General features: G+C 34.3%; 2 protein-coding genes across 6 annotated transcripts; one reads left to right on the forward strand and one right to left on the reverse strand.

The window, feature by feature from the left end:
* Window positions 1-5,311: 5,311 nt before the first annotated feature.
* LOC122026535 lies at window positions 5,312-7,502 on the forward strand. The gene is made up of 3 exons (XM_042585273.1): window positions 5,312-5,372; window positions 5,562-5,887; window positions 7,001-7,502. The coding sequence occupies exons 1-3, from the start codon at window positions 5,312-5,314 to the stop codon at window positions 7,082-7,084; spliced, it is 471 nt and encodes a 156-aa protein (XP_042441207.1). The 3' UTR covers window positions 7,085-7,502.
* A 612-nt stretch (window positions 7,503-8,114) lies between these two features.
* Window positions 8,115-12,821, reverse strand: LOC122028269 (protein FAR1-RELATED SEQUENCE 5-like). Of its 5 annotated transcripts, none has more exons than XR_006124688.1 (6): window positions 12,526-12,821; window positions 9,456-11,691; window positions 9,202-9,353; window positions 9,073-9,123; window positions 8,789-8,863; window positions 8,115-8,334 (listed from the first exon to the last, which is right to left on the reverse strand). XR_006124688.1 is itself a non-coding variant. In XM_042587307.1 (5 exons), the coding sequence occupies exons 2-4, from the start codon at window positions 11,673-11,675 to the stop codon at window positions 9,111-9,113; spliced, it is 2,385 nt and encodes a 794-aa protein (XP_042443241.1). In that variant the 5' UTR covers window positions 11,676-11,691; window positions 12,526-12,821; the 3' UTR covers window positions 8,115-8,334; window positions 9,073-9,110. The 5 variants fall into 5 exon arrangements, 2 of the variants coding, with proteins under 2 accessions (XP_042443241.1, XP_042443240.1); XR_006124686.1 differs by having other exon boundaries at window positions 9,073-9,126; XR_006124687.1 differs by lacking the exon at window positions 12,526-12,821 and having other exon boundaries at window positions 9,073-9,126; window positions 9,456-12,510.
* Window positions 12,822-14,602: the final 1,781 nt, after the last annotated feature.

Below are 14,602 nucleotides of genomic sequence, written 5' to 3' on the forward strand. Positions count from 1 at the left end.
TTAAAAATTAAAAATTTTCTTTTATAGTTTTCTACAAAAGATTAAGAGAAGAGATTAATCTCTTTCCTTATTTGTAAATTAAAAGGATGGTTTTAATTTTTGGTAAAAACTTTCCTTATTTATAAATCATCTACATGTTTAAAAGAGAGTTTAAAATTTAAAATCTTTCCTTATTTGTTGATTAAAAGGTGGATTTTAAATTTTAAGAAAACTTTCATTTTTAACCATGTTCATGATTTAAAAGAGAGTTTAAAAATTAAATATTCTCTTTTATAAGTTTCTACAAAAGATTAAGAAAAGATTTGATATCTTTCCTTATTTGTAGATTAAAAAAGATTTTAATTTTTAGAGATAACTTTCTTTTTATCCACATGTTTAAAAGAAAGATTTTAATTTATTAAATTTTCTTTTTATAAACCAATCATGAAGGGATAAAAATTATTAGAGAAATTTTAAAATTTCCGGAAATAAATTAGGAAGGTTTTAATTCTTGATTGAATTAAATTTCCTTTGCTTAGATTATTGTGGCCGGCCATGTTGATTAATAAAAGAGAAATTGATTTTATATCAATTAAATTTATTTTTCATGGCAAAGGAATTAAGGAAGTTTTTTATTAAAATTTCCTTATTTGCCAAGACCAAGGATTATAAAAGAGGGGGTAGAGGTGCCTTCATGAGAAGAACTCTATTCTATTTTTCTCCCTCTTTTTCTTCCTTGGTATGGCCGGCCATCCTTTCCTCCTCTCTTCTCTTTGATGGCCGAACCTCATCCTTCTTGTGGAGATTCATATGGTGGCCGGATCAAGTTTAGAGAAGAAGAAGAAGAAGGAGAGAAAGAAAGCTTTGTTTCTAGCATCCCTTGAAGCATGGTAGTGGTGGCCGAACCTCTTCATCCTAGGAGAAGTTTTGATGGCCGAAACTTGCAAGGAAGAAGAAGGTGCTTGGTGGTTCTCGTCTCGGAAGATCGTTGCCCACACAACGTCCGGGATTAGAAGAGGAATACGGTAGAAGATCAAGAGGTCATTAAAAGTTCACAAAGGAAGGTATAACTAATATAGTTTTCCGCATCATGTTAGTTTTATCTCCATGTAAAAATATCAAATACAAGAGGCATGCGATTCTAGTATTTCGAATTTGTTTTCGATGTTGTGTTCTTTTGTTTTTCTTTTCCTTGTGATTTGATTGTTCTTTTCGGTTGACCTAAAGTTATTTAAGGAAATTAAATATTAGCTTTCCTTAAAAGACTTTGTCTAGGCGGTGGTGGTTGTTCCCATATCCAAGAAGGCCATGTGCCTCGCCATGCAGTCCTGAAAGCCAATTTTGGAAATTAATATTTAATGGAATTAATAACCTAGGTGATTTGGATCGAAAGTGTTAAGTTCCGCAGGAGATCCAAGTCTAAACCTAAAAGAACAAATAAATTAAACTTTGGATCAAACATATTAAGTTCCGCAGGCGATCCAAGTTTAATTTAAAAGAACACATGGTAGATAGGAAAAGGTTCAGACCTTTGTACAATTTTTTTGTACAGTGGAACCATTAGGCTTTCCGAGTAGCAACCAACAATAAGAACTCTGATTTCTAGCCTTCATATTCATTAGACCATAAATATTCGAATGAATTAACTGCAATGGTGATTCAACCCTAATATCCTTACCAAATGATTTCCTAGTCGTCTTTCCAGCAAGATAATGTTCGCATATATACAAGTTAATCTTAGCATGAGTGCCTAAAAGGCCCTCCTTAGTTAATCTATTCATTCGTTCTTGTCCTATATGTCCTAATCTAGCATGTCAAATTTCATCATTAATATCAGCATTACTAGTAAGAACAATGTTTGAAAAATAACCATCATTATTATTTGATTTTACATCAAGAATCATAAAACTATTTGTTACATAACCATGCCCAATTAACACAGAGTTAATTCAAAGTTCCACACAACGACTATCAAAATTTACACAATAACCTAAATCAAGAAGACAAATAATGGAAACCAGATTTCGTCGAATCTCATGAGTGTACAGAACATCATGTAGAAATAAGGTGCGCCCACCACGTAGGTTGAGCTTGCAAGTGTCAATTCCTTTGACTACAATTCTTGCATTGTTTCCTATATATCTGTATTTGTTACCAGTTGATACTCGACGATACTCCACATATGTAGTTCGATCACGTGCTACATGGTTCGTTGTTTCTGAATCTACAATCCACAAAGGATACGAATCAGCTAACAACACTATACTTGCAACATGATGCTTATGGAAAGAAGATAGAGATGAATCTATCTTTTTAGGCTCAGTACAATCCCGAGCAAAATGACCCTTCTTGCCACAGTTGAAGCAGGTCAACTTGCTCCAAGGTTTTTGTCCATATTTCTTTTCTTTCTTCTTGATTTGGTTTAACAACAACAACACTAGCCTCCTTTCCTTTCTTAAATCATCTTTTCTTATTTTTGGACCAGAACCTTCAGCTACAAAAGCTTGACCAGAAATCCTTGCGAATTCAATCCTCTCCGCCTCAAGTTCAACATGGCGTGAGACATTGGTGAAAGTCTTGATACTTTCACTATGAGTCAGATTCTGTTTCATCATTTCCCAAGAATCAGGAAGGAAACAGATAACTACCTGAACCTATTGTTCATCGGTCAACACATGACCAGTAGTATTAAGCTCTCGAATCATGTTACCCATCTCCTTGAGATGTTGAGCCATGGTAACATTCAAGCGTTTTTATAGCTATCAAATTTAATTGTTAGTTAACATAACTTACTGAGACTTACTCCACTGTACTTTTCTCTAAGGGCTACCCAGACAACATGAGATGGTAATGACTCATACTCAAATACCAGGTCATCCACTATTGAACTAATCAATATTCCCTTAGAAATGGAGTCCTTCCTTTTCCATACCTTATAGGCATCAAGGTCATGTCTACATACTCCGTGATCCTTTTCCATACCTTTTCCATACCCTTCTTGCTCTAGATTCCAGAACATCCAATTGAGTTGACCAATAAGCCTACATACTCCGTGATCCGGGTCATATTTCAGCTTCTTGATCTCCTCCCATAGCTCATGTTGTCATTCATAGCGACCATTCATTGTGTATATTGTTCTGGAATTGAAAATCATGATATCAGTACAAAACCGACAGACCAGTAACAAGTACCGATCAATATAGAACAAATATATACAGAATACACAAGCAATTAAGAAAAATAAATTTTCTTTATTTGGGGAGTCTTATGTGATTGACACATTGTATCGGTCGATCAGGAATCTGGATCTTAAGCTTAGTTTATTCCGTTTCCTCATTAGAACTAATCTAATTGGACAGAGATTTCTGACTTAGGTTATGTTATTGTTTAAGCCCATTTAAGTCAATTTCAGACTCATTGATCAAACTTAAGTCCGTTTGATTCATCCATTGGATTAAGTCTAATCCATTAGAACAAATCTAATCTTTTAATCAAATCTGATACAACAGAACTAATCTGGTCATATTTGATCAGTCTAACTTATGTAATCAAAACGATCCCAATTAATTCAATAATATACTGAACTGGTTAAATCAACAAATAATTTAAATCAGATCTAGGTATCATTGAATCAAGCTGGTATGCTTAAATCAACTAATAATTTAAACCAGACCTGCGTTTGATTGGACAAGTTGGTCTTATTCAATTTTTAGTTAATTGAACCATAAATTAATTAAATATATTTATTAATTAATAATACATTTCTATATACATTTAATTAATTAATAAATACATTTAATTAAATTTTACCATGTATGTTTGTGTTCATGCATGGTCTCACGTTTTTTTACTGTACTTCATCAAAATATTATTCATTGCATTTTTTTTTTCTCAATCGATTGAAGAATCGATTAAACACAAGATTCACTGTGCCATGAATTGAATCGATTCAATTCCTTATCAAATCGATTCAAATAATTGAATCGATTGAGTAATCGATTAAAATAAAAAATGTACTGTTCATCTTCTTCTCGCGACAAATGCGAGGCATCCCGCGGCCAACTTTCATTGGTATTTAAACGCAGTCACCGACGCTTCTCTGCCGCAACTATATGCCACCGAGGATTGTACGATTCCCATGTAGCCGGATGGAAATCGTGATTCGGGATACGATTCTGGCAGAGATCGCTGAAATCGCAATGTCACGATTTCTTCATGTTTTTTTTTTTAAAATGACTCTGATACCATTGTTGCCTATTTGTTAGCATGGATCAAACATAGAAAAAAGTTGTAACCACTCATAGTGATTTCCCGAAGAAATCAAAGAAGAACCTTCGGATGTTGCTGCTGTCGGAAGCATGATCACGGGTAACCGGAAAGTGCTTCAAGGTTTACGAGCTAAATCCCTGGCCTCTCGGACGTTCTTCTTTGCTCGACCAATACTGATCACCGTCCCTTCACCCCTTATGGTCTTTTCCCTTTCTTCTTATGGCTTGGACGTACCATTTATAAGAAAATCGAGAAAGACGAAGGGAAAGGACGTTCCTTCGTCTCCTTAGCGTTTGCAGCAAAGAGAGAAATGAAAGGAAAATGGTACCCCTTCATCTCCTCCAACACCCAACAAAATATCTTTTAAACTCGATTGACTATCAAATAATTAGAGATATAATAAATATCTTAATATGGAAATGAAGCACTGGATCTTCTAGGACCGATCGACTAAGTAAAATCCCAACTCCTTTTAACTTTAACTATCATATTTATTCGGATCCATCCGTAAGATTCCATATCAGTATGCATATGCACTATCCAGGTCCACTTGAAACAGAGTAGTATTCATTCTTGTGGATCCTGATTGCTGACTTGTCAGAATTGTATGGACCTGTTGAAAAATCTCAATTATTTAATCAATCAATTTAGAATTAATTCAATGGCGAATATAGGTTGTCTATCTGTTCACTCAACAAACACTAACGATGTGTATATTTGATCCTTATCCAGATTATAATTGATTCAAATCTGAACAAATCGTTGTCCGATGGTACACCCACACGTGAGTCTTTTGGCTGTGGGGACAGTTGCGAGAGACGTATTTTGAGGTATCAAACTGCACTCAATTTCGCACTGCGAGTTAAACAATTCACAGAAAAATGCCAAAAATTACAGCTCACGTCTCTTAAACAATGCAGGGGACAGAGATAACATAAGACGGCGTCTCATCTCTGTTCACAAAAACAGAGATTCCATGATTAGCAAGCAACGGGAACTACATGAGGAAGAGTTCCTCTTTTTCAGACATTTTTCACTAATTTAGAAGGGAAGAATCTTGTCTATGAATGAGTTCATCTGGAAGGGATACAGCACAAAGCACAAGCAGCGGCAGCTATGGATTTGTGCTCAAATGATTGAGGAAACGTGGACGCGACAAATGCAAGATGGCTTTTAGAAGGGGCAAAAAATTTCCGCAATTACAGGGGTATTTTGGCAGCTCAAATCTCCTGTCCCGAAACTCCCTGTCCCTCTGTCTCATGTAGAAAACGACAAATTTGAACAGTGTTTCTCGTGAGAAACACGTGACGAAGGTGTAAGTCAAAAAAGTCAAAAATCGCCGAACAGTTTAGCTGCGAGAAACTCTTTCAACAGCAGCCCTGCCCTAACCCTTCCCCAACTTCTGTCCCTCCAGCAGTCGACGGCAACAGGCGAGGCGTCTGTTCCGACGAAGGCGAGCTGTCGACGGCAACAGGCGAGGCTTCTATCCCTTTCGGCAGGTCCGCCGGTGCGAAATCCCCCTCCAACTGTCGACGGTAACAGGCGTCTCCTTCCCACCACCCCTTCCCACCTTCGACGGGAGATCCTGCTTCGTCTCCGCCGTTCCTCGTCGAACATCCTGCTTCGTCTCTGCAGAAAGGTAAAAAAATGGCTTCTGTTTGAAAGAACACAGCGGTGAAATCATTTTGTTTTTTATTAACACACTCCACTCTACGAATTGCTTCCCCGATACTTTTATTCTCTTCACTCTTTTTTTTTTAAGGGAAAAATAGTTGCTTTGTGTTTGCTCTTGGTTTTATCGGCAAAGAAGTGGAGTTTTTTTGGGCATATTCTTTACCATGTTAATTTTTCACATTACATAACAAGAGTTGAATACCTTGTTAATTAGTTGGATATTCTGATTGTTAGAACGTGCTTAATTTTTAGAAAGAGACCTTGTTAGTAAAGATTAAAGCTTGATTTAAAATAACCTAAAAGCTAAAAGCTAAAATACCTTGTTAGTTCTCACAAATTAAAATAACCTACAAGCTAAATAATTAAAATTGCGCTTGATTTAGTAATCTTATTTGTGGCCTGAACCATTCGAATTCAATTAGATTAATTATGTGGTCAAGGAGATAATTAAAAAAAAAAGATAATACATGTTAACAATTTGACGTAAATCTTGAAGATTGTAACAAAAAAAAAAAATGAAATAGAGAATAAGATAAAAGCTATGGCACTTTGAGCTTTTAAAGGAAGAATGAAAACTAAAATTTTTAGTTTTTCTTATTTCAACAGAATTCATCAGTTGTAATATTTTTTGCAGATGTTCTATAAAACTTTTACTAAATCATTGTTCTCTTTTTTAATGCTGTTACAAAAATTTTTATGCTGTTTCATTTTGTAAGTAGGTGTTACTACGTGATCATTTCTTTTAAGTGGGACCCAACTGGTTCCTTGATAATTATATAATTATATTTTAGCTTCAAATGTAGGACATGTTCAAGCATAAAGATAAATTTTAAAAAACTACAACATAAAGAAATAATCTTCTTTTTAGATTCATTTTGTAAACATTTTACTAAGAAAACACTAGTAGTTGAAAGGACATAATTTGTCTAGCATGTTTATCATAATGAGATACATCATTATAAATTGCATATAAATTAGATGATACTTTTCCCTTTACTTTGAAGATTCAATTTGTCTCATTTTAGATTCTGATGGATTCTCTTAATTAGCTCTAATTTTGTTGAATTTAATTTTGTAGGTTGATGTTAAATGGCATCATCAAGTAACAGCAGTTTCGACCATACCAAATTTGAAAATGTACAATGCAAGTACTGCGGAATAAAAGCATTGGTGCTAGTATCTAGATCAATCAACAACCCAGGAAGACTATATTATAGATGTAAGCAACATGGATGGTTAAAGTGGGTGAGGTCTGATACTAGACTAAATGAAGACATCAGTGATATATATTCAAAGATGTTGCCAAGAGTGGAGCCAAGGGTAGGAAGTGAATACATTGCTTATCCTGGACACAATATGAGAAATTGGAATGTACCGTTTATCGTCTGGATATTAGTGACAGTGGACTTATTTCTTTTGGCTGTATATTTGTTTTGTTTGTTAGTTGGTCTGGTTTAGTAGTAATGTGATAAAGAAATATAATTATGGATGATGTTGACATGTGCTTTTATTGTTTATGGATGAATATTAGTTATGTATTCTTCAGTTAGCTTCGTATGTCAACAAATGATGTTATGACATTATCTTTGCTTATCCATGTCTAAGGCATCTTTAGCACAGATTGTCGAGATTGCTTCCCACTTTGAATGTTGTTTCTGTTAATCTCAAAGATATTGTTGATATACACGATCATTTTTTCTAATGGCTTTTAGTGAATTTATAGGACTTGATCCATAAGGGCAAGGAAAATGAGGAATATGGAAGAATGGAAAAAATTCATGCTCAAAATTTTATCAGACTATCTTTAATTACACAAGAAGCAAAATTATAAGATGATAGTTCCCATGGATATGGATGTACATACTATTGCAAATTTGATCAACTTTATGGAGAAACATGATTCAAAATGTTCTTCTTGCAGCATGTGAAACAAATTGGCTTCTTGTGTGCGAAGTTGGCAAACTGAAACATAGCCAACTTCGCTTCTTGTGTGTGATTTAAAATCTTCTTCTTGCAGCATGTGAAACCAGGTATTCAATTGCTAGGAGAGTTCTACTGATTGAGAATATATACAACAAATAAATCGAAATGTTGCAATCAAAATAGAACGATTCAAGAATCTGAAAACAAATTCTGCAAAGTGCCTAAGAAACATGCATAAGATGAAAAGATCGCTCAACAAACAATTTATAACCAGAATGCTAATAATTATAGAAAGAGAGTTTCAAATATTAAGATGGGTTCTAAAACACACTTTGCATAGCATACAAAAACCTTAACTATGCATACTATTGCTATTACAAAAAGTTACAAATGTCGTTTTAGTTACTAGAACATAGTTTCACATGCATTAGAATGGAAAGGAGACATCAATCATCACTCTTTGTTGCGTAAGAATAACCCTCCTCTGACCTGCGATGTGCAAAAATAAGATATTCATAATTAGGAAACAATTATCTTTGTGTACATCAATACGTGCTAATTATATGATGATATTTTTTCTTCTCGGATTAAAAATATTGATGATTTTTAGCAAACAACAATCAACAAAAAGTCTGAGCATAATATTGTTTATGAGATAGAGCCATAAAACTAGGACCAATCAAACAGGCTTTAGGAAAACTAGGGGTCTCACTGAACAAGCAAAATAGGAAACAAACAGCTAATTATATGTCTAGAATCTAGATCTTGTGTTTAGATGGGATGAGTCAAATTAATCAGAACCCATGTGGGAAGTGGTAGAGGGAGACTTAAAAACTAGAAACTCAATGGACCTAAGGTAACATGGGATGTTGCTCTGTACATGTTCTGGAAACTCAAGGATTCAAGTCTTAGTCCATGTTCTGTACATCTTGTCTTGATATACCTTTATGTATCCAGGACTGACCACTGGTGCCTCCAGAATCCAATGTAGCAAATTTTATGCTCTTCTTTCAAGAATCTTTAATGAAACAAGATAAAAAAGTTAATGAACCAAGACAGAACAACAGAAAGAAATAAATCAACATATCAGTATGCAACAGAAATCAATAATGTAAGATAGTAAGAATATCTTACATTATGGTAAATAACTAAATAATACATTGACACTGATAATAAACCAATGAAAACAAGATACAAGGCTCTTAATTGGAAAATTTAAAAACTCACGTTTGTGGTACTGTGTGTGCTGATACAAGGCTCTCAACTTACAACTGGTGGCTGCTATGAAAGTTAAGTTATAAATATCATTGAATCCAAGAAGAAAAAATACATTTCTAATTCCAGTATACTTCTTACCATCGCTCCTGGTCATTTGTCTGAAAATAACCAATATCAGAGTGAACCTGAGATAGTTGTGTTGACAAAAGTGGTTGAAATTGAGTTTCGACCATACTCAAACCTTCAACACTAGGCATGCTGGATATACTTTCATAATGCTCTCCTATAGCCTGGTATACAAAAAAAAAAAAATAGAATGATTTAATTCTATATATTTTCTCAAATGAAATGACAACAAATAAACAAGACTTTAATAAGAAAGGGGGTGAAACCTTAACAATTGTTGAAGTTTGGTTATTTTTCCTCGCCGCTTTTCTTTTCTTTGAAATCTTATCCAAGCCACTTTTCAATCTCTTACCTGAAATCACTTTCTTCTTTGTTTTAATTCCTTTGACTCCAAGAGAGTTTCCTTCGCCAATTTCAAATTCTCTTTCAATAGAGTGTTGGACAGTTGGTTCATTAACTTGTAACCTCTCATCCACCATCTGAAACATACTCAACAAACCATCTTTAACAACCTTGTAAGTGTCTTCCCTCTCTGCTGCCTTGGTAACCAGTTGAACATACAATCCACTCAATTCTTTATATCGCATACTTTTGCAAGTTTTTGGATCCAAACTACCTTTGTTTGCAACAAGTTCAGTAACTCCAAAGTATCCATCTTTTGCTTTTCGTGTCCACCTTTTCAATATATACTCACTTGGGATTTCCATGATATTTTTCATCGTAAATACTTTCAAAATATGAGAACACAAAATCCCAGCAAAATCATATTTTCTACAACTACACTCAATCTTTTGACCCCATGAATAAAGTGTAACTATATGATGGTAACTCTTTTTGTGAGATGTAACTTTGTATTTTGTATGTGATCCAACATCCTCATAAATTTGTATAATAGAATCATGAGATTTGTACCACTCTTGTTCAAAACACTTGTATGCCTCAGGAGTATAAATAGAACATGCATGCTTTAAAATTTCAATTGGATACAATAGACATGGAACACTTGTATTTGATCTAAAATCAGCTTTTAACTCCTCATATCGACGATCATCAAGCAGTCTTTGGAAGTGATTGAAAAAGTCTAAAAACTTGTGTTGATAAGTGACATACCTTTTTAGAATACTATTCATGCTCTCACTTCTTTGGGTTGTAGTCATATCTGCACAAAACATATGTCGTCCATATACTAAAGCCCATTTTTCTTTTATGCAAAACATACGTCTCAACCAATCATTGTCTTCAAGTGCATACTTAGTTAACATCATATTCCAAGATGAAATAAAATCTTCTTCTTCATCAAAATCATATATACACGACGCAAAATCTTTAGTAAAATCTTTGAACTCAGAAAAAACTCTACTCAAATGTATTGCCGCATTTTGATAAATGTGCCAAATACACAAACGATGATGTGTTTCAGGCCATCTGGAAGTCAAAGCCTTTGCCATTGCTGCATCTTGATCTGTAAGAATAGTTATTGGTTTTTTTTCACACATAGCTTTAGTAAATGTATCAAACAACCACTCGAATGTCAAAGATGTTTCATCATATAATAAAGCTGCACCAAAAATTATGGATTGCTTATGATGATTAACACCCACAAACAACGCAATTGGACGACCTTCATTGTTCTTCCTGTAGGTTGTGTCAAAGCAAACAACATCTCCAAAATTGCCATAATCAGCTCTCATCTTAGCATCACACCAAAAAATATTAGTTATCAAATCATCTTCATCAACTTGAATAGCATAAAAAAAATTAGGATCATCAAACTGCATTTTCTGCAAATATTCCAATACACCTCCTGTATCACCAACTCTGATATTTCTTGTTCTTTTGGCTCGCAAGTAGTTGTTGTAATCTTGAGGAATAAAACCTAAATTATCCCTCCCACCTACTTGTTTCACCATAAGATCATGAGATGCTTTTGGATGGATTCCCACATCACTTGCCATCTCAATTTGTATTGCCGCAGAAGATGATATATTCCTATGACTTCTGTAGAGGTGAGTTTTGTTTGGACTTGAAAGATAATGGTTATGCTCTTTAACAAATTGCTCCACACTCAAGTTGCCATTTTTTCGACAACTAATCTTCATTTTAGCATCACAACCAAACCTTGTTTCAGGACGATGAGATTTCACATAAACATCTCGTTTGTCTTTTCCCCTTTTTCCTTGTGCACAACAACAAAAAATCCTATCAACTAATTTACCCGATTTATCATTGTGGCTTTTACTCCTTCTTATGCCAAATCCAACTTGTTTAGCATATTTCAAATAAAATTCATAGGCATCCTCTTCTGTCTTAAATTCCATACCGATTTTTGGCATCAATTCTTCTATGATAGATGTGTCAGAACTCATCAATAACATGGTAGAGTCCGTACCCTCATCAATAACATCAAACTCATTATCCCGACAGTCATCACTTGCATCAAAATTCAATCTACGACAACTTGTAGATTCAACCAACGACAATTCCATGATAATTACCTTGAGCCTGAACAAAAAAAACAATTAAGAAATGTATATATTTTCTACACATATCACAATGCGAATTCTACAATGTAAATTGGCACAAGAAAATTGGCAGAAATTGGCACAAGTGTAAATTGGCACAAGAAAACTGGTACTCTACCGTCATACTAGTGGATGTGAAATTAATCCTAAAATACATATAACTAATATCTCTAGTCACAAAAAACTCTAACAATATGTTGCTTTCTAGTGCATTTTCATTTAGGATTTTATGTTGCTCTAGGAATAGATCACAATTCTTATGCAGTTGAGTAAATCACAATTTGTCTTGACATTTAGTGATACAGAAACAAACTGAGACAAAATTTTTCAAGACCACAGTATGTACTTGGTGGAATCACACAGTGCAAATTCGATGGCACAGATTCCACCAGAAGCAGAAAAAAAATACATAAAAAAACATAATAAAAAATAAAATGATTCCACCGCTGTATTCTTTAAAAAAGAAGTCATTTTTTCTAGAACTCTATACATTGCTAGCTTTAATCTTTACTAACAAGGTATCCAACTAAAAATTAAGCACGTTCTAACAATCAGAATATCCAACTAATTAACAAGGTATTCAACTCTTGTTATGTAATGTGAAAAATTAACATGGTAAAGAATATGCCCAAAAAAACTCCACTTCTTTGCCGATAAAACCAAGAGCAAACACAAAGCAACTATTTTTCCCTTAAAAAAAAAAAGAGTGAAGAGAATAAAAGTATCGGGGAAGCAATTCGTAGAGTGGAGTGTGTTAATAAAAAACAAAATGATTTCACCGCTGTGTTCTTTCAAACAGAAGCCATTTTTTTACCTTTCTGCAGAGACGAAGCAGGATGTTCGACGAGGAACGGCGGAGACGAAGCAGGATCTCCCGTCGAAGGTGGGAAGGGGTGGTGGGAAGGAGACGCCTGTTGCCGTCGACAGTTGGAGGGGGATTTCGCACCGGCGGACCTGCCGAAAGGGATAGAAGCCTCGCCTGTTGCCGTCGACAGCTCGCCTTCGTCGGAACAGACGCCTCGCCTGTTGCCGTCGACTGCTGGAGGGACAGAAGCTGGGGAAGGGTTAGGGCAGGGCTGCTGTTGAAAGAGTTTCTCGCAGCTAAACTGTTCGGCGATTTTTGACTTTTTTGACTTACACCTTCGTCACGTGTTTCTCACGAGAAACACTGTTCAAATTTGTCGTTTTCTACGTGGGACAGAGGGACAGGGAGTTTCGGGACAGGAGATTTGAGCTGGTATTTTGGCTCCCTACACGGCTACACGTGGGAGGATGGGCTAGGAAAATTTCACTCACTCATCTGTTTTCTTATTCGGTTTGAAAACATTGTAGTTCTATTTCTGAGAAATAAAAGAAAGTTTTAGTATTATTTTAACTCATTTGAATTTATTGTGGTGAATAATATGATAAATATTTTTATAAATCTAGAATACTAATCCAAGTAACTATATGATCAAAAGCATTTTGCCCATCCAACACATAGACACTTTATGAAATGCTTAAAGATTTCTTGGAGATTTCAATCATTTGTTCTAGCTAGTCTTCGGAGAGATTGTATAGTCACGCTGATGAAGTATCTTTGTGGTTTTAGACCTGCCACCTAAGCAAGTGCCCCTCAAGTGTGCATGCGGATGTGCAGGGACAGATTCAGTAAAGGGGTGACATTGACGATCACCTCTCTTTATCAGCGATGGAACCCTTAGTATTATGGAATTTCATTAATGGAGATGGAAGATACCATCCTTAGATTCGTCGTAAAAATTATTCCTCTATTATTGAATTCCTAGATTCGTCATTGCGGACGCGCACATGAGGGTGCGTGGTGTAATAAATCTGTACTTTTGGGGTTTTTGAGATGTGTTTTTTTTTAATGTTTTTTATTTTTTGAGATTCTTGATTTGAAGAAGATGTCATAGGGCTTGAAATTTATAAAGGAGCTAGGTTAAAGTGAAACGAAGTTGGTTCTTATTTACTATTTAGTTTTTTCAATGAACCTCATCTATTAAAAAAAAATTAACAGTTAATCGTAGCCCTGACAATTTTTAGGTGTTGACTGATAGCGTATCTTGGTTAGTAAAATCTTATGTAATTTGAATATTATTTTTCTTTATATAGTTATCGTTCACAATAAAATTATCTAGACGAGGACGGAGGAAGATTTAAAAGGTTAGATTTTAAAAGAAAATACAATCTACCTGGAGCATCCACAATCAATAATATTTAATATTTTTTTCAAATGTCTATACATCCTACATCTATATTATCATTTAAATATCTCATTTCTTAAATATTTCAAATTTCATAATCAAATATTTCACAAATAAATATTTATTATATATTAACTTTTTTTATTAAAAAATAAAGAAAGATAAGTCTGGTGATTTTAAATTCCCTTCGTAATATTCTCTTCCAATTAAAATATTTAAGACAGAAATATTTAAAGAAATGTCTTCTTTGAATATCCATGCCTTTGGAATTTTGTTATTACTATATAAAAATTGTGTATTTAAATTTTCAAGGGAAAATATAAATGGTCTAAAAGTCCAATATCATTTGGTTGTGTATTCATTTGAATTTTTTTTTTTACAAATTCATCATAGTTAGAGGTCGAATACTCTGGTCCATATTTTGTGGATTAGGAGATGATCCACTTATATACATTGGTGGGAATTGATAATTCCCATCTATTTTACATGTGAAGGCCATCAATCCCTATCAATATATACAAATGGATCATTATCTGATATGTAAAAATAGACTAGAGGACCTCAATACCCATAGTTAAAAATTAAATCTGATCTAACTACGGATGTATAAGTGACAATCTAAATATTCCACTGCATCATGATAAACCTGAGGATAAAGTATACATAAGAAAAAAAAATTATGTT

Source organism: Zingiber officinale, chromosome 10A, assembly GCF_018446385.1.
Source record: "Zingiber officinale cultivar Zhangliang chromosome 10A, Zo_v1.1, whole genome shotgun sequence".
Lineage (NCBI taxonomy): Eukaryota > Viridiplantae > Streptophyta > Magnoliopsida > Zingiberales > Zingiberaceae > Zingiber > Zingiber officinale.